Source organism: Stegostoma tigrinum, chromosome 12, assembly GCF_030684315.1.
Source record: "Stegostoma tigrinum isolate sSteTig4 chromosome 12, sSteTig4.hap1, whole genome shotgun sequence".
Classification (NCBI taxonomy): Eukaryota; Metazoa; Chordata; class Chondrichthyes; order Orectolobiformes; family Stegostomatidae; genus Stegostoma; species Stegostoma tigrinum.
In genome coordinates this window covers 71,822,781-71,843,879 of record NC_081365.1, presented here as the reverse complement: position 1 = coordinate 71,843,879, position 21,099 = coordinate 71,822,781, and the positions used below count along the sequence as shown (strand labels likewise).

At 39.0% G+C, this 21,099-nt stretch overlaps 2 protein-coding genes across 18 annotated transcripts in view; both read left to right on the top strand.

Moving 5' to 3' along the window:
- setdb2 (SET domain bifurcated histone lysine methyltransferase 2) overlaps positions 1 to 13,388 on the top strand; it is a 72,900-nt gene extending 59,512 nt beyond the window's left edge. For 10 of the 11 annotated variants that reach the window (XM_048540555.2, XM_048540556.2, XM_048540554.2 and 7 more), the window contains 3 exons: positions 8,181 to 8,443; positions 10,020 to 10,108; positions 12,627 to 13,388. In XM_048540555.2, coding sequence (XP_048396512.1) covers positions 8,181 to 8,443; positions 10,020 to 10,108; positions 12,627 to 12,744 — 470 coding nt within the window. In that variant the 3' untranslated portion in view covers positions 12,745 to 13,388. The remainder of the gene's footprint in view (positions 1 to 8,180; positions 8,444 to 10,019; positions 10,109 to 12,626) is intronic. The other variant, XM_048540559.2, reaches the window with a different exon arrangement.
- A 35-nt stretch (positions 13,389 to 13,423) lies between these two features.
- The window catches only part of LOC125457114 (uncharacterized), a 60,504-nt gene continuing 52,828 nt past the window's right edge, over positions 13,424 to 21,099 (top strand). For 2 of the 7 annotated variants that reach the window (XR_007248561.2, XM_048540848.2), the window contains exons 1-3: positions 16,534 to 17,163; positions 17,281 to 17,432; positions 20,244 to 20,345. Coding sequence is in view for 6 of the 7 variants with exons in the window: in XM_048540848.2 (XP_048396805.1) it covers positions 17,337 to 17,432; positions 20,244 to 20,345 (198 nt within the window). In the remaining variant the exon portion in view is untranslated. The other 5 variants (XM_048540849.2, XM_048540850.2, XM_048540852.2 and 2 more) reach the window with 5 other exon arrangements.

Here is a 21,099-nt window from a genome sequence, read left to right as displayed (position 1 = left end):
ATAAAGGGCTGTCCTTCTCAACCTCACCCTCATCTGAGGCATGGTGATTCTCAGGTTAAACCACCGCTAGTGATCTGCCTCTAATGAGAGGGCAGCATATAGGTTAGGTTATTGGGTTGAATCATCCTAGGTGACCAAAAAAAAGTACTCCAGCATCTGCAGTTCCCATTATCTCTTTGCAATGTTCTTTATGTTTTGACGCTTTTCTAAATGCCTTTCAGCATTTTCGTTATTCATCACAATTAATTTCTGTTTGCTAGAAGTGTTTAGATATGACACACTGGCATTGTGGTCAGGTGGCCAGCAACAGAAATGTCTTGAGACTGTTTAAGATCTACAGTGAAGCATGCTGGGAATTTTGGTCAAACCAGTTTAAATTCTGACCTCAGTTAAAACTACAGCCACAAACTGCTGAACCCTGTAGTTTCCTGTATTGACCAAATAAGGCAAGTGGTCATGGTAGTCTCCACTATTGCACCACTGCTACCTTATATGGGATATGGAATATCACTTTTTTTGATTTTATGTAAATATTTAGGAGTAGTTTACTAGTAAATTCCATTGGTTGGAATCGAACAATGTGATCAGGCTTTGATTAATTCATTGGCTGAGTGCGAGCCATCTTTCTGAAATGAACCATATTTCAAATAATTTAATGAAAGATTTTTTCAGAAAAGCACGTGTGCTGAAGTTAATTTCACAGAAGACCATGAACCATGAGGTGAGACCTGCACTGAGACAAAGTTGATCACCTGACATGAACTGGGGTAGTATTTGATTCAAGCCAAACTTAAAGTAAGAGTTAGGTTTAAATGTGAATCAAATAAAGCAAGGTAAAGCCAAGTTAAATGAGGTGAGGCTAAAGCTGAAGTTAAGTTAGATGAAATAAGAAGTAAATGTTGCAATAAATGTACATTTTATATTAAGTATTAGTACTTAAGGAGTTAAAATAAAGAAGGGTTTGTTTAATTAAGTTCTGAGTCAGTTCCCTGCCTTTTGTCTGTCACACAAGAGAATGCCTGGTCAAAAGGTTTGAGTACTCCTTTTCAGGCAACAGCATGATGACAGCATCTTGTTTGTGTTGAACGTTACTTCTGTTCCCTCTGTGTAGTAGTGGTGGGAGACGGTTGACTTTACCTGTAACTCAAACTTCTGTGAATTTTCTGGAGAACCCTGGGGTAGTCTGGACACACTTTTCAGTACTAAGAGTGACCACCTTTGGGTCCTCCATGAGTTTGCACGGCATACATTGTGAGAAATGTTCTGTTGAATGTAACCGTTATCGTATAGAATGGCTTTGATGCTGCCTGTTTCAGCATCAAGTTTGAACCATGAACAAATGGCTCAGGCCTGAATAATGAGGGCTCAGGCCTGAATAATGAGAGCACAGATCAGACCAATCTTACAATGTGTGGAGCTGTGAGAATTTCAACATGTATAATCATTGGTGAAGATAGGTTTGCAGTGAATAGTGGTCAAGTACCCCACTGACCAATTTCTCAATTAGGGCATCGAATAAAGGGAGTTCTGCTCTCATGCAGTGTAAATGTTGGTTTTCCCCCTGACTTGGTATTCTTGCAAATTTTATTTATGTATTGGTTGTGGTTCACTTTTTGAGCAGGCCTCATGGTATAACTCTCAATTCAGGATTTGCTTGTTGCTTTTCTACTAAATAAGGTGGGCTAAACATGTCTGCCTCATTCTCTTTTCCTTTGTCCTTTTCAATTAAATTTTCTTAAATTGTGTCAGTTAACTCCATTTCCACATCATCTCCCCATATCATAGAATTGCACAGAAAGAACAAGAGTCAATGGACCTGAGATCTCGTCACAATACAGGCAAGAAACAATACAATGTTTTTCTCCTAACGATCCTCTGTTTCTTTGATCTCCATTAGTTGTTCCTTGGTCCACCACCTTGGTGAGGCCAATATTTTTGAATTAGCCAGGTTATTTGACAAAATAAAGTCTATTCCTTCTAAGGGGATTTGTTACACTATTCTGACCTCAAATTCTGTATTTATTAAATCACTCTTTACACAATGTTTTTAATGGAACCAGTTTCTTACTACCATGCAGACCTCCAAATAATCATTTCTTCTTCATAGACCCATCTGGAAGAGCAATTGTATCGTCCAGCATCAGCAACTGACTTGGTCCAGTTTGTCTCAATACCTTTAGGTTTAACTCTGTGGATTGAAGAAGGAAATACACCTCCCCTTGTTCTGAAATATTCAGAGCCTTCAATAGTCTGACTCTCTTCATCAACTGTTAAGAATTGCCTTGACTGTTCAAAGTCATCTGTCTCTTTGAAGATTCAAAGGGAATAACAGCTACAATTTTAATACCCATGTACTTTCCTGCACTGTTTTCAGGATACCTTAGGCATTACCAACTGCAAATGATCTTCCATTTGACATCAAACGATTGGCTTTAGTGCATTCAATCCTGTTACAATAGAAGCATTTTTAATATCACTTATAAGTTTTAGTGTTTTTTATTACTTTGTCCTTTTATATATTTTCTAAAGCTTGCATCTGAAAACTTTTGACATGACTATTTCCTGACATTTGATTCTCTGTGTGAGATATCATCTGAATCTGCCAGAACTGACAACTTTTAGATGTTTGATGCTTGACATTCCTCTAAATAATTTTTGAGGTTTTCTAGTTTGAGGTTGTGGAATTCTTTCGTAGTTATGATTTTCCTTTACATTCTGAAAGTTTTGTTTCTAACTTAAGTGATTGAAACCAATGATCCCATAATATTTTGTTCTTTTACAAATTTTTATTAGGTTTCTTAGTTATAGTCCTATATTTTAATTGATGAGTTTGAGGAACAAGCCCACAAGTAATGAACCTTGTTTTTGTTAACAGTTTGATAGCCTTAGATTGGTCTTCTGATAAACTGGTGTACACATTTCATAACATTTTCTGTTAAAACACTCTATAACGTTAAAGTCAAAATGTTTTTTGGCCACTTCATTTTCCCAGCAATCTTTTCAAATGAGGTGAAATTTATTTCCACTGCATCTACTGTAAATTTTTAGCTACGAAGCATGGATTTTCATTTAACTCAAATCATTTGCTGGAATCAGAATCATCTTTGGCATCGCTGACATTTCTTTCTTGCTTCCTTGTTATCTAACTCGCCCATCCCCTCCCCAAAATTAAAATTTCTGAAATTTCACTTGCAATGCATTTTTAAAATTTCATTCTCTTTACTTTCCATTTCCTTTTCTTCCAATTTTTTTTGCATTTTTCTTTCTATATTGTAAGTCTTTTGCATGTGTAAGTAAAATTTAGTTAATTATTGAGGTGACACATCAGCTTCAGGGCTCTTTCCTTTAAATTCTAAATGTTGGGTAATCCCTATTGATATCCTTAGAAAATCCCAACTTCATGTCTTCCTTGAAGTTAGCTGATAACTCTCTCAATTTAACTACAGACAAATATTTCAAAAAATCCATGGGAATGCCTCCCACTCCTAGCAAAGTCTTCACATCATTCAAAAGCAATCTGTAAAATAAACATCACAACCATTCTCATGTTTGACGTCCAGAATTTCCATATCCTCCAATTTTTTTTAATATAGATTTTTGGATCCCTCTTAAATTCAATGAATTGCTTTCCTTTATGAGTCCGTACAATGGTAATCCTGATCAAGTCAGATCCCAAAGTAAAACTTGGCTTGATAGGTCGTAGGTTTAATTTTCACAGTTTGGTTAGTCACTGAACATACTAAGACGAGTCTGTCTGTGTTCTCCAATAAAAGGGTGAGCAGTTATGACCCAAATTTTAAAAAAAAGCTACATATATGATCGTTCAGAAAGTTAGCATGAACAGCAATACCAAGTTGCATTTTGTCTAAACAAGATCCTTTGGAAATAGTCAATGGTAGAGAAATGTTACTCTTATCTTAATGCTTTAATATTTCCAGTTTTGATGAACCTTAGACTTCTTATTGCTTCAAAATTCTGATAGCCAAAGCTTTTCTTCAGATCTGGCAGCCTGACTCCCAGCTCAGAGATATTACAAAACTAACTTGCTTTTCTGCTCAGATGAAACTCTACTCCTGAACTGAACACCTGATTATCCTGAACTGAAGCTTGATTCTGATCTGAACTCAAACTACCAGTGGCTCAGTCTGTTTTCTTCTAATTTTTTTCATTAAAAATGTTCAACTTCATTGCCACTTTATCAGTAGTACTACAGGTATTCTGTTAGGCACTTAACTTACATTGCAGGTCTTCTTTGAAACTTTGTAGTTAGTTCACTGTCCTAAATGAAGTTCTGGCCACGTTTTTTTGAAAAGCATTGACCCTTTCACAACTGAAACTACATGGTTATTTTTCCTCAACTTCAATATCCAATATACACTTTGTCACAGACCTCATAGCTTGTTTTCTGCATCACAGAGTGTAATTGGTGTCAATGATGATAAACATAGTGTAAAAAAGGTACTCAGACTATTAATGTGTTCTTTGGGAGGGGGAGGGATAGGAGGTGGTGGCATAGGACTACTGTAGTAATGAAGTAATTTAGGAGTTTAGGTAATATTGTGTGGTTATGAGTTTAAATCCCACCATGCACTTCATGGAAATTTAAGTGAATTAATAAATCAAGGAATTAAAAGCTAATCTGATGGTCACAAAGCTATTGTTGATTGTCATAAAAAACTCATCTAGTTCAGTAATGTTTTTAGGGCAGGATATTTGCTGTCTTTACCTAGTGTGGAAACATGTGAATTCAGATCAACTACAATGTGGTTGACAATTAACTGCCCTCTGAAATAGCATTGCAAGCCTCTTAGTTCAAACTGCTAGAAAATGTAAAGAATGGAATGAAATTTGGTGGAGCTCCTGGCATTGACCAAAGCTGCAGAAACAACAATGCCATACCCAGCCCCGTTGACCCTGAAAAGTCATCCTTAGTAACTTCTGGGACTTGCCCTAAAATGGAAAGAGATGTTTCACAGATTCGTTAAACAACAACCTTATCCTGCCATACTCAGAGAAACATATCTTACAGTCAAGGTATCAGACACTACTAGCACCATCCCGAGCCATTTCTTGTCCACCCAGTTGGACAGACCCACCAGAGATGCAGATATACAGTTTGGAAGGAGTTGTCCTGGGAGTCCTCAACACTAACTCCAAACCCTAGAGATCTCATGATCTTGGGTCAAAATTGAGCAGGAAAACCCCCTCCTGTTTATCATCCCTGTATCTGATAACTTTCCATGTAGAACATCATTTGGAAATATCACTGAGTGTGGGCAAAGCATAGTTTATACTGGAGATTTCAAAATCTGTTGTCAAGGATTGTTCAGTAACATCACTACTGACTGAGTTAGTTAAGTCCTATAAGACATAACTACTAGACTGTGTCTGCGACAGATGGTGCGGAAACCATCAGAGGGAAAACCATACTTGACCTCCTCCTTGACCTGTCACAGTTGCGACTGTCCATTATAATACTGATAGGAATGACCACTGTGCAGTCCTTGTGGGGAGGATGTCCTGTCTTTGACTGAGAATACCCTCCAACATGTTCTGAGACACTACTGCTGTGTTTAATGGTAAGAAATAGAAACTGGAGAAGCCTGTTCAGACCCTTGAAACTGCTGCACCATTCAATAGGATTGTGGCTGATCCGACACTCCTCACTTCCACTTTCATGCCCTTTTCCCGTAAATTTTGATTCACATGTTAAATGGGAAGGATTTCAAATACACCTAGCAACTTCAAACTGAGCACCTATGAGGTGCTGTGGATCACTATCAGGAGCAGTATTGTATTCGGCCATGATATGTCAGCCCATGGCCCAATATATCCTTCACACTGCCATTCATTCCCGTCAAATTGGGGTATCGACCCTTGTTCGATTAATCACAGAAGAGAACATGCCCGGAACAGCACCAAGCATACTTAACAAAAATTAGGTGTCAATCTGGTAGAACATATTATCTCTCAAAGGTACTCACATTGGCAAGATGTGGCCAGTAGTGTCATATAATAGTCTTTGTTACGGCCTCAATTATTCCCATTCTTTATTAACAACTTGGATAATAGCATAGCATATCCAAATCTACTGATAACACAGTCAGAAATCACACTGACCTAGTCGACCCAAGTCCGACAGCGGCACGTCCATGTCATGGACACAAAGTTAGGCAGTATTGTAGACAGTGTAGATGATAGTATAAAATCACAAAGGGATTTTGATTAGACTAAGTGATTGGGCAGAACTGTGGCAGATGGAGTTCAGTGTAAGTGAGTGTGCAGTTATTCATTTTGGTCTGAAAAAGGCATAGAGGAGGCTACTTTCTAAATGGTATGAAGTTGAATACAGTGGATGTCCAAACAGGCTTGGAAGGTTCAGGTGCTTAGATCTGTAAAATGCCACAAACACATGTAGAAAATAGCTAAGACAGCTCTATATCTAGATGACTGGGGTACAGGTTATAGAAGTTGGAAATCCCTGGTTTAATGCCATTTGGAGTACTGTGAGCATATCTAGGCACCATACCTTAGGAAGGATATGTTGGCCCTGGAGGGAGTACAGTGTAGGATTATAAGAACGATACCTGATCTTCGTGGGTTCTAAATTATGAGGAGAGACTATACAAATTAGACCTGTTTCCTCTAGCATTTAGAAGGCTGAGGGGTGATCTGATCGAAGTCTTCAAGATCTTAAGAGGAAAAGACAGGGTGAATAAAGGTAAACTAATTCTGCTGATTGGGATTCTAGAACTAGGGCATATAGTCTGACAATTAGGGCTAGACCATTCAGGAGAGATTTTAGGAAACATAATTACACACAAAAGGGCGGTGGATATTTGGAACTGGCAACAGGGTGGTTAAGAAGGTGTTTAGCATGCTTGCATTTATTGCTCAGACCACTGAGTGTAAGAGTTGAGATGTCATGTTATGGTTGTACCAGACATTGCTGAACCCATTTGGGAGTACTGTGTACACTTCTGGTCCACCTACTATATCTGTTATTAAATTGGAGAGAGTTCAGAAAAGATTTACAAGGATAAAATGTAGAGTGCCAAGAATTAGTTGTTAGTTGAGAGGATGTAGTTAAGGATTACAATCAACAAGAATGCAGAGACTCACTGCTGCAGCTTATTGACAGTAGCAGTTGTACCAATCTCAGACTAGAATGATATAGGCAAAACAGTTAAACGCAAGCTAATGGGATTAGTTTAGTTTGGAAAACTTGGTCAGCATGGATGCGTTTGACTGAAGTGTCTGTTTCTGTGCTGTATGACTCTGTAACAAGCAGCAGCGAACGCTGAATCAAAGGTATTAAGTGATGGGCCAAAGGCAGGTATATGGAGTTATATATGGTACAGGCCCAAAGGGGTTGAAAACCATACTACCGTTCCTGTGTTCCTACATTTACTGTCTTGTCTGTATCATTCTTGTCTTGCATTCTTGTTGACGGTAATCTTTAACCACATCTCAACTGAGGAGTAATATTTGGAACTCTGTGTTCTAAGCTTTCTGAAAGTAAGCTGTTTCGTTCAACATATACAGGAACTTCCACAAGGTTTTGATGAACCTTTCACAAAATATCCAGTTTCTACTGTGACAATGAATGTGATGCTTTATCAGTTATGTTGCTAGATTGGTAATCTAGAGTTTTAGACTAATAACCATGAGACTTATGATTTTGAATTTGTGAAAAAATATCAAATAAATCTTAAATAAAAAGTTAGTATCAGTTGTGACCACGAAGCTATCAAATTGTTGTAAAAACCTAATTGGTTTACTGAAGCAATTTTAGGGAATTAAATTGCTATCTTTGCCTATAACTTCAGAGTATTATTTACTGTGTATGTGATTTAACTGAACTGCTTTCTGAATTTAACTAGCAAGCCAGACTGTTCCACTTTGATCTCGGTCACTGCTTCCCAACATTAACCAATGTACGCTCATCATAATTGGACATTTCCTGAGTAACAAAAAACGAAAGAACTGCGGATGCTGTAAATCAGGAACAAAAACAAAGTTTTGAGGAAGGGCCACCGGACCTGAAACGTTAACTGTGTTTTATCCTTCAGAGATGCTGCCAGACCTGCTGATCATTTCCCGAGTATTGCTTTATTTAACATAAGGATGACATTAGTATATGAATGTGTGACTTCTTCATTGTCTTGGTAATTTTGTAGGAGACTCAGACAATAGAAGCTGTGTCGCTTATGGAATAAACTATTCTGTTTCTTTGGGTGAAAATCCAGCATCTAAGACATCAGATGAATGGGAAAATGAAACAAACAACCAGAAGGCAAATGTACAAGACAAGTTGATTCAGAATAACCATCACAAAGAACAGGCTTCAGAATTACAGAGAATATGTAATGTTAATGAACAAGGGAATTCCTGTTATTTTTTGGATGCTACAAAAGAAGGAAACGTAGGCCGATTTATTAATGTAAGTAAACTAACTGATCTGAGAGATTTTCATGAATTAGAAAAACAGTTCCACACTAATATCAGCTGTATATTTTTGTATGCAATTACTTAAATTTCAGTTGGCTGCCAAAATCAGATTAAGGTATTGTGACTAAACAACACCAACTTGTATTTATATAGCACCTTTAAGTGAATGAAATGGCCAAATGTTCTTCACAAGAACATCATAAAGCAAAATTTGACACTTAACCAATTATAAAGATATTCATGTAGATAACCAAAAGCTTGGTCAAAGAGGTTGGTTTTAAAGAATGTCTTTAAAGACAAATGTGAGGTAGATTTGTGGAGAGATTTAGAAAGGGATTTGAGAACTTAGCATTGGGTGATATGCTAGTACCGTGGTTTGTACTGCTGCTTCACAGACCCAAGGTCCCTTGTTTGATTCCAGCCTTAGGTGACTATGTGGGGTTTGCATGTTCTCCCTGTGTGTGGATTTCCTCTGGGTCCTCCGTTTTCCACTCACAGTCCTAACCAGGTTAGGTGGATTGGCTATGCTGAGTTGCCCCATAGTGCCCAAGGATGTACAGGCTAGGCAGGGTAAATGCAGGGTTACAGGGATAGGATGGGGCTCTGGATCTGGGTGGGATGCTCTTCGGAGGGTCAGTGCAGAATTAGTGGGCCAAGTGGCCTCTTTCTGCTTTGTAGAGATTCTGTGAGTCAAATTGCTGCAGACACGGCAACTAATGGCGGAGTCATTTTAATTCAGGAATAATCAGCCAGAATAGAGCACAAATGTCTCAGAAGGCTGCTGAACCAGAAGAGATTCCAGGATAGGGAGAGGCACGGCAATCTAAGACTTTGAAAACAATGAAGAAAAGTTTTAAATTAAAGTATTGTTTAACTGAAGTCAGTTTAGGACTTGGAATACATGGATGATAGGAGCTGATAACTTCTTATGATGAAGGATATAGACAGCAGAAGTTTGTATTTTCTCATGTTTATGGAGAGAAGAAAATGAAAGACCATTCAGGAGTGCATTGAAATTGTCATCTCTGAAGATAATAAAGTGTGGTTGAAGGTTTCAGCTGCAGATGAACTGAGACATGGGTAGATTCTGGCAAATTTATGGAGGTGCAAATTGGGTGCCTTACTGAGCAATGAGCTTCCAGTTGAGGCAAAAATGCACTCATCAAATGTAAAGTTCTTAAAAAAAAGTGTAATGGCCTAAAAGTTTGATGTGAGATCCTTGGGCACATAGTAGCCACTTAACTATCACTCCAACAAATGCTGCTGCCACCACCCTTTTTCACTTGGCTGTTGCTGCAAAGTTGTGACCTAGACCAATGGCAGGTGCACCTCTGACCTTACCGTTCAAAGCCATCAATTGTTTCTCACATTCACCACAACCCAAACCAACCCCACCCCACCCCATGCAATTTCTAGGCTAGTGTATTTCGTTTTTCATTTTTAAACCTCTCTAGACAGAAATGATTCAAAGTAACTGTCATTGCAAGTACTTTTCCTGCTCGCTGTACATTTCTTTTCCTTGGATTTTGCATAATGATTTGATTCTTCCATTATTTGTTTGTTTACAGCATAGCTGTGATCCAAACCTTATGGTACAAAGTGTTTTTGTAGATACACATGACAAGAATTTGCCATGGGTTGCTTTTTTCACTAACAGGTAAGTGAGTATTAATAGAAAAAAAACGAAATATTTGTTCAATGAATATTGTTGGTAGTATTTCAAGTAAAATTTATTCATAGGTTCCATTTTATAGCATATATTGACATAATATATAATTACAATTTTTTTTTTAAAATAAGTGATCATCGCAACCCCAGTTCAATTGTTTAGTGCTCTATCTTTGGTCAATCAAATTAATTTGAGGCAGTCTGAAGACAGTTTTAGTCTCAACTTAGGATACTGAATTTATGATGTCAACTTGATTTTACATAGTGCTTTTGGCTCTGTAAAGAAAAAATCTCCAGATACTTCACAAGAGCATAAGCAAACCAAAATTGACCCTGAGTCACAGAGATATCAAAACAGATGACCAAATGTTTTGTCAAACAGATTTTAAGGATGCCTTAAGTGGGGGGAGAGAGGAGTGGAGGGATCTGGGAAGGAAACTCCAGAGCTTTTCAAAATTTTCCCACTGTAACTACATTTCAAGGCTTGAAAATTGTTGCAATTCCTCGGAGAACGGAGGGTTGGGGGAGAAGACTGTAAGAGCCAAGGGAGTATGCTGGATCTCCTTGGCAACCATGGCTTCCTCTGGATTGCAGCTCAAAATTTTCAGCCTATGATCCCGTTTGGGGTCCCATCTCTTAGTGTAGGAAGCCTAGTTTAGGGATTTGGCAGCTGGAAGTTGGGCTGCCAATCATGGAACAAAAGGAAGAGATCAGAATTTAAGGTGATGGTTGCATGTCTCATTTTACTTCTGAATGAAGCTCAGTATTATGCATTTGGATAATTCTTTTTTGTTAAAAAGCATTGATTAGGTTGACTAGCTGCTTGCCTTGGGAGTGATCAAATGAGGCTGTCCGTCTGAGAGAGAGAGCTGCTGTCTATGTGCAACAATTTCCAAAATGACATTGTATATTAAACCTTCAATATTTAACCTTTTTGATTGTGTTAAAATAGGTAATACTAGTAACTAGTCATCAGCAGGTTTGCTGATGAAACTGTTATTGGACATTAATTACATCCTTTTGAGTAGTGTGTTTCTGAATTTTGTTCCTAGAATTTTCAGACTTTTTACTCTTCTTGGACATTCCAACCACTGGAAACAGCTCCTCTCTTTCTCCCTGATTTCTCACCTGTCACATCTTGAAAGCTTTGATCAAATTACCCCGTAGCCTTCTAAATGCTAAAGAATACAACTTTAATTTGTTTAACCACTCCTTCCAACCCATGTATCCTCAGTATCATTCTGGCAAATGTGTGCTACACTTTATCCAATGTCATGACAACTTTCCTGAGCTGCTGTGCCCAGAACTGCTCTCAAGATTCTGGAGTAGTCAACCTATCCTCATACCTAAACCTATTCAAATCATTTCAAGAGAAACAACTTAATCCATCGTCAAACCAACACACAACGGATAAATCTCCTTGAAAAAGTCCACAGAAGAAAATCTGGTAAATATTAGAATTTATTGATTTCCTCATAGATGAAATTATAAGTGAAACTCCCAATTTGGTCCATTGGAAGCCTATGTTCTGTGTATGATACTGCAATATATTTTACATAACCTACCCTCCACACACACTCCCAAACCCCACACATTGTTCATCACAGATTAATAGAGAACCACACCTAACTTTGAAAAACCAGAGTTAACCTTTTAAGTCCAAAATCTCCTCTTGTTCAAAACAGGAGTAATACCAATCTCCAAATGTTAACTCTGTTTCTTTCTGCACAGATGCTGCTAGACCTAGGTTTTTCCAGCATTTTCCGTTTTTACTTAAGATTTCAAAGGTCAACAGTATTTTGCCTTGTTCAACTTTCATGAGAGTGGCTCAGAGGACTGAGAAATTTAGTCGTATAGATAGATTCAAGGATGGGGATGGGCGCAGGTTGTGCTGTTTAGAGAAGGAGAAAGTTGAGATGGGATTCATTTGATGGAAGCATTCAAAATCTTGCATGATCTAGATACAGTGTTTGGAGAAACTGTTCATACTGAGAACCAGAGGACACCAATATAAAGGAACTGACACAAGAACCATTGCTGGGGTTAGAGAAGATCTTTATGTGCAGTAAGTGGTTTGGATCTGAAATGCACTAGCTGCTAGTCCGATGGAGGCCAATTCTGTCATGACTTTCAAAATAGACTTTGATAACTGCTTGAAGAGAGAATGTAGGTAAAGAGTGAGACTGTCTTGCAGAGAGATGACATGGACACAATTGGCTGAATGGCTTCTTTCAGCACTCTAACCAGTCTGTGATTTCAAGTGCATTGATTCTTTGCATAAAATGGTTGTTGAATATAGATCTAATTTATTAACTAAGATGCCTTCTTGACATTGCTATTTAATATGCCTAATAATGATATTGTGAAAAGGTTAATTGTTGCACTATATTTAACCATGTGTTCTCCCTCAGCATAATGCATTATGGAATAATATATTGAAACCTACTTTAATAAGGAGGTCCAAGGTATTCCTTAATGTTCCTTAACATACATGTGTTTTGTATTAGGTATATCAAAGCAGGATCGGAGTTGACATGGGACTACAGATACTCGACAGGAAGCATGCCTGAAGAAGAAATTCCATGTCTTTGTGGATCTGTCAATTGCAGAGAAAGTATAGTGTGATACTTGTATCAAGTTCCAAAATTCGTTGTTGTATGGTTGAAAAATGCAGATGTGAGTCTGTACCACTTATCAGTAAAGATATTACTATCCATTGGGAACCATAATGACAATAAAAGCTTATACATTAGGTCTAAATTAATATGGTCCTCCAATTCCCATTATTTGAGCTTCTAAATTTGGGTTGGACTAATACTTCTGAAAGCTATAAGCTTTTTATCTGGTACTGCAATTATTTCTTGCAATATAAATACAAAAATTGATTACCATGAATTTATGGGCAGCACACAGTCAGGTGAAATTTTTGTGTGTACTTAGCCACATACACCAGAAGATCCCAGATTTGCAGTATGATATGATCTTGAGTTTTAGGGCATCACAATTAATCTCCCTCTCAAAATCTGTAGAGGAAAGCATGCATGATGCTTCCAGTTCCTGTCTTAATTGAGATTCATGCTGGTAAATGCATGCACATAAAGATTGGTTGAGAATTCCATGATTCGTTCCCCCTTCCCACTCCCAAGCTCTAGAATTACAGACAAGTAACTTAGTGACAATCTTCAAAAGGGTTCTTCATAGACTCTGAGATAACAAGGTGACGAGCTGCATGAACACAGCAGGCCAAGCAGCATCAGAGGAGCAGGAAGGCTGACGTTTCAGGCCTAGGCCCTTGCTCATTTTCTGAAGAAGAGTCTAGGCCCGAAATGTCTGCCTTCCTGATCGTCTGATGCTGCTTGGTCTGCTGGGTTCATCCAGCGCTACACTTTGTTATCTCAGATTCTCCAGCATCTGCAGTTCCTACTATCTCTTCATGGACTCTTGTCACTCAGGAAAGGAAAGAAGATGGTTGATAAAGAAAGTCGGTGATAAAATCGAAAACTTTGAATCAGATCCAAATTCTTTGTCCCCGCACTGTTGACAGAAAGCCGGAATGCAATTGAGGATGTAGGTTTCAGAACAACACTGTTAATATTCTGTCTGACATTAATTCATGTCTTCTGCAGTTACTTTGGTGGGGTATGAACCTTTCCCATCTACTTGCAAAGGAGCATTTTGAGAATATATGCCGCTGCTCTATTTTCCATTTATTGTGGCTCTAAGTCAACAGCATGTAACAGAAAGAAGAAAAGCTTATAAAGCATCCCTGTGAAGTAGCAAATGCGCCTGATAATGAATGTCATGTTACGCAGACTGATTGCTTTAGTATTGATTGTGTGCAGGTCAAAGGATTGTGACTACTCTAAACATGAGTTGAAATGTATATCTATTTAATGGCAATGTTTGAATGTTCCAGATGGAAAACCTTCAATGAAGATCTCATCCACTTAAAAATGTAAATAAGTTTTTGTGAAAGTAATAGAATGTTCATTTTCTGTTGCTGGTTTTCACTGAGTCAGATTATTGGGTACTAGTTATAAAATGTACAGTTGCATTTTGTTTGTTATTTCTGCATTATGTTAAGATGACTGTCAACAGGATTACTTCTGAGCTGGCTCTTTGTGTGTGTTTTTTTTAATGAAATTCAAAATATTAGGATTATATATGTAATTTTCTATTTCCAAAATTGACCTTTAATTCTTGTGTTTTGGTGTCCAAATTAAGTGTCAGTTTATAATATAACATTTAAAAACAACTCAATGGTATTGTGTTTTGGTGTGTTTTTTTTAAGAGCACAATGACACTTGCCAACTGGGAAGGCATCCTGTAACGTTAAATGTGCACTCCAGTGCACAGGGAAGTAAATAGACTAGGGCAATGACTTTCAGTAGTTTGTGTCTGCTTTTCTCTTCCCTGATGCCTATTGTGTTGTAAAACAGAGTAAGAGAGTGCTGAGTGACAAAGTGATACCAAATTTGATTTTTGAAGCTTCATGATCAAAGGAAGAAGGCATGAGGAAGAGGTTGCACTCTATGGTTTTGCAATTCTTGAGAATAGAATGAGGATATAAGGAATAGGAGAAGCATGTATGGTAGAATTTTTACTATGCATGTGCTGCAACCAAAGTGTTTGTCTGAATGTACCAACTTATAGAGGTTTAAGATTAAAAAGAGAATATGATGGATATGTTGAGTTTAAACATAACTTGACTGAACACTACTGCTGGGACAATTCAATCTAATGTTGAGCAGATTGCCACTGTGTACAAGATGTACCCAACCTGATGCTGCATACATTTTTTCTGGAATCTTCTGCATCCCCCAGGCTGTCAAAGACCAGTGCAGCATCCCCTGGGGAATTGTGTCAGGACAGATTAGAGTCAGGAGGAAGGGAGGCACATGCCCTTTTTATGGTACGAGTGTAGTATGGTAAATTTAAATGTCCAGTCTTTGAATAGGTGAGAGTAAATAGGGATGTGGATAAGGTTGGCAGGTAGGTAGGTGAATGGATAGTTGGATCAGTGGGTATCAGGTGAATGGGAGGAAAATAACAAAATTTGGAGGGCTTTGTGCTGGAAAGCAAATTACCAAAAAGATAATGGTTTGCAGTAAAAGAAGTTAATAATGAGACAAAAACAAAACAGGATGAGGAAATGCTTATGGAAAAACACAACCATGAAAAACTGCTGCCATCCAAAAATATAGATTGGGTAGATGTCATGAACTGAAAATGAGAACTCAGTGTCAAACTTAAAAAGCTTAATTGCAAAGCAAGGTGCTGGTCCTCAAGCTTACTTCAAGCTTTAGTGGTAGATTTTCTGAAACCAAGGACTGAAAGTAAGGTTCTGATGGGAAAATAGACATGAAATTAGCAATGAGAAAAGAATACAAATTTAAAGAACTGCAGATGCTGTAAATCAGAAACAAAAACAGAAATTGCAGAAAAAGCTCAGCAGGTCTGACAGCATCTGTGGAGACAAATCAGAGTTAACTTTTTAGGTTGAATGACCCTCCCTCAGAAGTGATGATAGCTAGGAAAATGTTGGTTTATATGTCTAAGATCGGTTGTCTGGGGGTAAGGAGTAAACAATAGGTGGGCTTAAAGCCCAAACAGAGAGAACAGTTGGACAGACAAAGGTTGGGAGGGTGACTAGCTATTAATGGGGACTGTTGAGGCTAAGTAACAGTTAGCCCCAACAGTCCCCATTAATACCTACTAGGAAAGGACTGGCAGCTTGGCAAGGACTGTAAACTCAGAGCAAGATTGGAACGGAGAATTAAAATGATAGGCATCTGGAAGCTTTGAATTACAGTTGTGGACTAAATTAAAAGTTCTTATGTAATATCATCCAATATGTGTTTAGTTTCTCTGATTTAATAGAGACTATATGGAATAGTTTGTCTCCCTGTGAACTGACACTGCATTGTGGTATTAAATGGAACCATGTCTGGAATCCACCTCCGATATTTGAGAGTGGAGTGGCAGTCATGCAAAGTCCAAACTGCTTTCCACCAGTGTTAACCTTGGATTGTCAGGAACGCAGGGTAAATGCCAACAACGTGGGATCAATTTTCATTACCAATAGAACAGAAAATTCTGCAGAAACTCAGATCTGCCAACTTATTCGGAGTGAGCTACAGCTAACCTTTCATGTCCAAAGACAACTTTGGAACCAAGGTAGAGGTAGACTTGGGTAGTGCTTCCTGTCTCCAAGGATGGCTCTGTGTGATCCAGTAGGTAGCATCTCTGCCTCTGACAGAAGCTCTGAATTTGAGTTGTACCCCAGCACTTGATGGCCAAGGATGATGTTTTCATAACACAATCACTGATTTTGACCTTCAGATTCTTCCCATACATGAATGACAGTTGATAGGACAGGAAGAGATTCCTAGTTAGTAATTTGAATTGAAAAGGAAGTTGGAGCCTGTATGATAGTGGAAGACTCCAATATGCAAGTAGATGTGAATCTTGTCTTTGGGTACCTTATAATTTTTAACAGGTCACCACCATAAACTATCAGACCATGTGTAGCAGGAAAGGACAGTTTAAAATAGATAGTTACAAATTTCTGTCATCCTTTGCGTGTGGACTTAAGACGGATAGGGGAAATATTATGACTCAGGATAGGTCGGCAGAATTTCTAATTTAACATCAAACTGAAAACTCTTTGCTTGCCTAAGAAAATAAAAAAGTCCAGTTACGCGAAGATAATGGAATGCATTCGGCTCTGAGTACTTATTATGCCCTATTTGTAAAAGACCGAGCGTTCAGAATAAGAGGATGTGGTGACAGACGCAAAACTAGCAAAAAACATTTCTCAGTAGTATCCTGACCAAAAATGTCGAATTTCCTGCTCCTTTGATGCTGCCTGGCCTAGCTCTACACTATTATCTCTGACTCCAGCATTTGCAGTTCTCACTATCTTCCAGGAAATGTTCTGCCCTGAACATTAGAGTGACGCAATATTCATTCCGTTCGCCCAGTGCCAATCGCAGTTCTAGACATTTTCTGTCGTCTGTCTTTCCCGGTTATGATTCTCTTCTGGTAAATCGAAACTACTTAGTTTGAAAGATAAGGCCCGTGGTTTGGAGGAGGCCCCTCTTCAGCCGTAAGCAGCATTTCTCGTGAGTGGTTGGTTTCTCATCAGCTTTTTTTTTGCAGGGCAGGGCGACTTTTGCTACAAGATCCAGTGCTGAACCGACACGAACTGGGCGAATATGACCGAATGTGGGCTTTGCATGAGATCAGGAGAAAGCCGGGAAACGGGAACACTATTTACCGATGGTTCAATCGCAGCGCATCAGAACTGCCTGGTAGGTAAAGAATAGCAACTCAGTTGGAAGTCTCTGGCTTGCTTTAGGGATTTTGCTTTGCTTATCAAAGTACGCCAATCCGTCTCCATTGTATTCTCCAACTGTTTTGTTTTTCGGTCTTCTAATTAATTTTTCTTTGCTTTCCATTTCTTTTGATTATTTTTTTTAACTTCGGATCCAAACGCCGGATTTGCGTTCCGTTTAAATCAAACGGGTGTAATTCAAGAGTTTTAATGTGGAATATCTGAGGCAGTGGTAGCGGTCCGGTTAAAGTTGGCAGAGGGAATAAATTCACTCTAATTATTCACGAGCAGGGAGTGTCTTGCTGCAATTGGGCAGGGTCTCGGTGAAACCACCGTTTCTGTTGAGTGCTGTGTTCTGTTCAGGTCTCCTTCACTGAGGCGGGATGTACCAGCAATGGGGGGAGGGCAACCTCAACAAAGTGACCAACATAATCAAAGACCCAACAACAGATAATTGCTGGAAAAGCTCAGCGGCTCTGGCAGTCTGTGGAGAGAAATCAGAGTTAACGATTCAGACCAAGTGACCCTCGAAGTGCTCAGTTCTTGCAGTTCTCAGTTTTTGTGTCTAATTTACAGTATCCACAGTTCTTTCAGTCTTTATAGTCAAAGGCCCCTCCCACCGCTGTTGTACTCTCTTCAACCCGCTTGCACTGGGCAAAAGATGTAAAAAGTTTGTATACACGTACAAATAGATTCAAGGACAGCTACTTCCATGCTGTTAAATGGACCTCTCAAATGTTCATTCTGACCTCTTTCTCTGCACCTCCTCTGAGGCTGCAACACTGTATTCTGCTCTCTGTTCTGGTACCATGACGCACTTTGTATGTCATAACAAAACAACACTTTTCACTGTATCTCGGTACACAAGACAACAATAAATCAAACATTAAATCAATCAAGGCACAGAAGGATGGACTTCTGAAGCTGACTAGATCTGGGACTGGCCCAACTTTAACACCCTGTGAGGATGAAATGTTACATTCATTGCAATATAATGAGAGCTGTGTATTATCATAAGTATATTTGGTGCAACTTAGCTAGGAAGTGTGTGCAGTGCTTATGCCCGACTGTTTTACGAGCAATGGTAAAATGTATAAATCCTAGTGAGACGACCACAAATGACCAGATTACCTGATCAGCTTTTCCTTAGGACAACGGGAGTCCACATCAGATTCTTTCAGTGACAGAAAAACAATCTATGTATTGTAACACACTTAACTTCAACAAGAAGAGTGAAAATAAAGGATTTCTCACTTACACTGTGTTCCTTCAAAACCCAAAACATACAAGCACTCAGTGACCATTAAGACAAACAAAAGAGAAGTGGTTTACTGCATATACTGTGGGTGGAAAAAGAATATTTGGCAGGGTAAGCAAAGATCAGAAGTCTGAACCACGGGGTGGGAAGTTATTTTTCTGATATCCTTTTGATTTTTGCAGTGATGTACTGTTGTCAGCATGGCAATGATTGCTGTTTGATTTGATGGTTGTTCAGGTGAATTTAGACAGCTTTATTGTATGGCTTTTAAGGATTCCTCGGTTTTACAGTCTTTTTCCCATGTGAGGGTGCGGGAGGGGTAAGAAGAGAAATGGATGCTTTCTATCCGTATGCTCTGCATATTTCCTCCTCTGTGCAGCTCTTAGCATTTACAGCTTTACAACAGTGCAGTTATACCAATCAGAGGGCTGTTGTCAGGCAGACTCCTTAACTTAAAAGATTCTTGATGCTACTCAGACGCTCAGTCTCCCTCTTATTGCTTCCAAAAGGCAGTAACATATTTTACAGCTGTACAACGTCTCATACTTGATTTTCAAATTGTTAAACTTTCTTTTCAGTTATTGCAGTCCAACTTCCATTTCAGTTTATAGTTTCAAAAGGGAAAATGAAAGTGATCTCAAACTCATTCAATCAAACTGCATTCAAAAGGAATAAAATATGAGGCTGGATAAACACAGCAGGCCCAGCAGCATCTCAGGATTCACAAAAGCTGACGTTTTGGGCCTAGACCCTTCATCAGAGAGGGGGATGGGGAGAGGGTTCTGGAATAAATAGGGAGAGAGGGGGAGGCGGACCGAAGATGGAGAGAAAAGAAGATAGGTGGAGAGGAGAGTATAGGTGAGGAGGTAGGGAGGGGATAGGTCAGTCCAGGGAAGACGGACAGGTCAAGGAGGTGGCATGAGGTTAGTAGGTAGGAGATGGAGGTGCGGCTTGGGGTGGGAGGAAGGGCTGGGTGAGAGGAAGAACAGGTTAGGGAGGCAGAGACAGGTTGGACTGGTTTTGGGATGCAGTGGGTGGGGGGGAAGAGCTGGGCTGGTTGTGTGGTGCAGTGGGGGGAGGGGACGAACTGGGCTGGTTTTGGCCAGCATCTGCAGTTCCCATTATCACTGCATTCAAAAGGAATGTGACTTTGTCTGATTGCTGCTGCTCATTTTTCAGGCCTTCTCTTTGGGGATAAAAACTATTTTTGATCATTATTGTTATTAGTTAATAGATCTTAACCGGGACAGCACCTCTAGCAATGGCCTCACTCAAGTGATGAAGGTGAAATATTTCCTTTGCTTGCAATGTACTAATTATAGCTGTTTGTATAAGGGACTGTATTGCACTCCATAATCTGCAAGTTTTCGTTACCTCTACTCAGCAATGAAACATGGCCACTGGAGTGATGTGGCAAAAAGAAATCTGCACCCATGGATCTACAAGCCAGCTTTTGAAACAGTGAGAAAAAGAGAAACAAATGTTAGAGCATCTGTGATATATTTATATTATATTTCTCTCTTTTGTCAGCTTTTTTCTTCAAATTTAGTCAGTCATGATTCAGATTTTGACGATTTTGGTGGATTTCTTGTTGAAGATATCAAAAAAGAAATTAAAAGAGGAAGGAAGTTGGTAAGATTTCAGTAACTAAGCAAGCATTTATAAATAAAACTAACATTTTTGAACCCTAATACCATCTGTGCTAAATACATTTGTATATTTCAAACCTGCTATAATTCAGCAAGATCTGGAGTGTGATGAGCAGCAAGTAGTGTTCATTTGTAATGTGTGAATCTATTGCCTATACCTGTCCCTAGATGTCTGGAGACATTGGTGGTGAGCTATCTTGATGAAGTCATAGAGTCATAGAGCACGGAGTCAGACCCTTCAAAACATCCAACTGACCAGACATCCCAATCTGACCTAGACCCATTACCAGCATTTGGCCCGTATCCCTCTAAACCCTTTCTATTCCTATACACATCTGGTTGGCTTTTAAATGTTGTCGTGTGAATGTGGCACCAGCGAAGCGAGCTGCTTTGCCCTGGATGGTGTCAAGCACTTTGAATTTGTTGGAGCTGCACTGTTTGAGGTATGTGTGGAATATTCTCGCACATTCAAGATTCCTGCCTTGTAGATGATGGACATGCTTTGGGGAGCCAGGAGGTGAGTGACTTGCTGCAGGTTTCCTACTGTCTGACCTCCTCTTGTAGCCAGTATCTGTGTGGCAATTCCAATTTAATTTCTGGTCAATAGTAATCCACAGGATGTTGATAGTGCAGAATTCAATGATGATAGTGCTATGAAATGCCTAGTGAGGGTGAATGGTTAGATTATCTCTTATTGGAGATTGCGATTCCTGGACATTGGCATGGTGAAAATATTA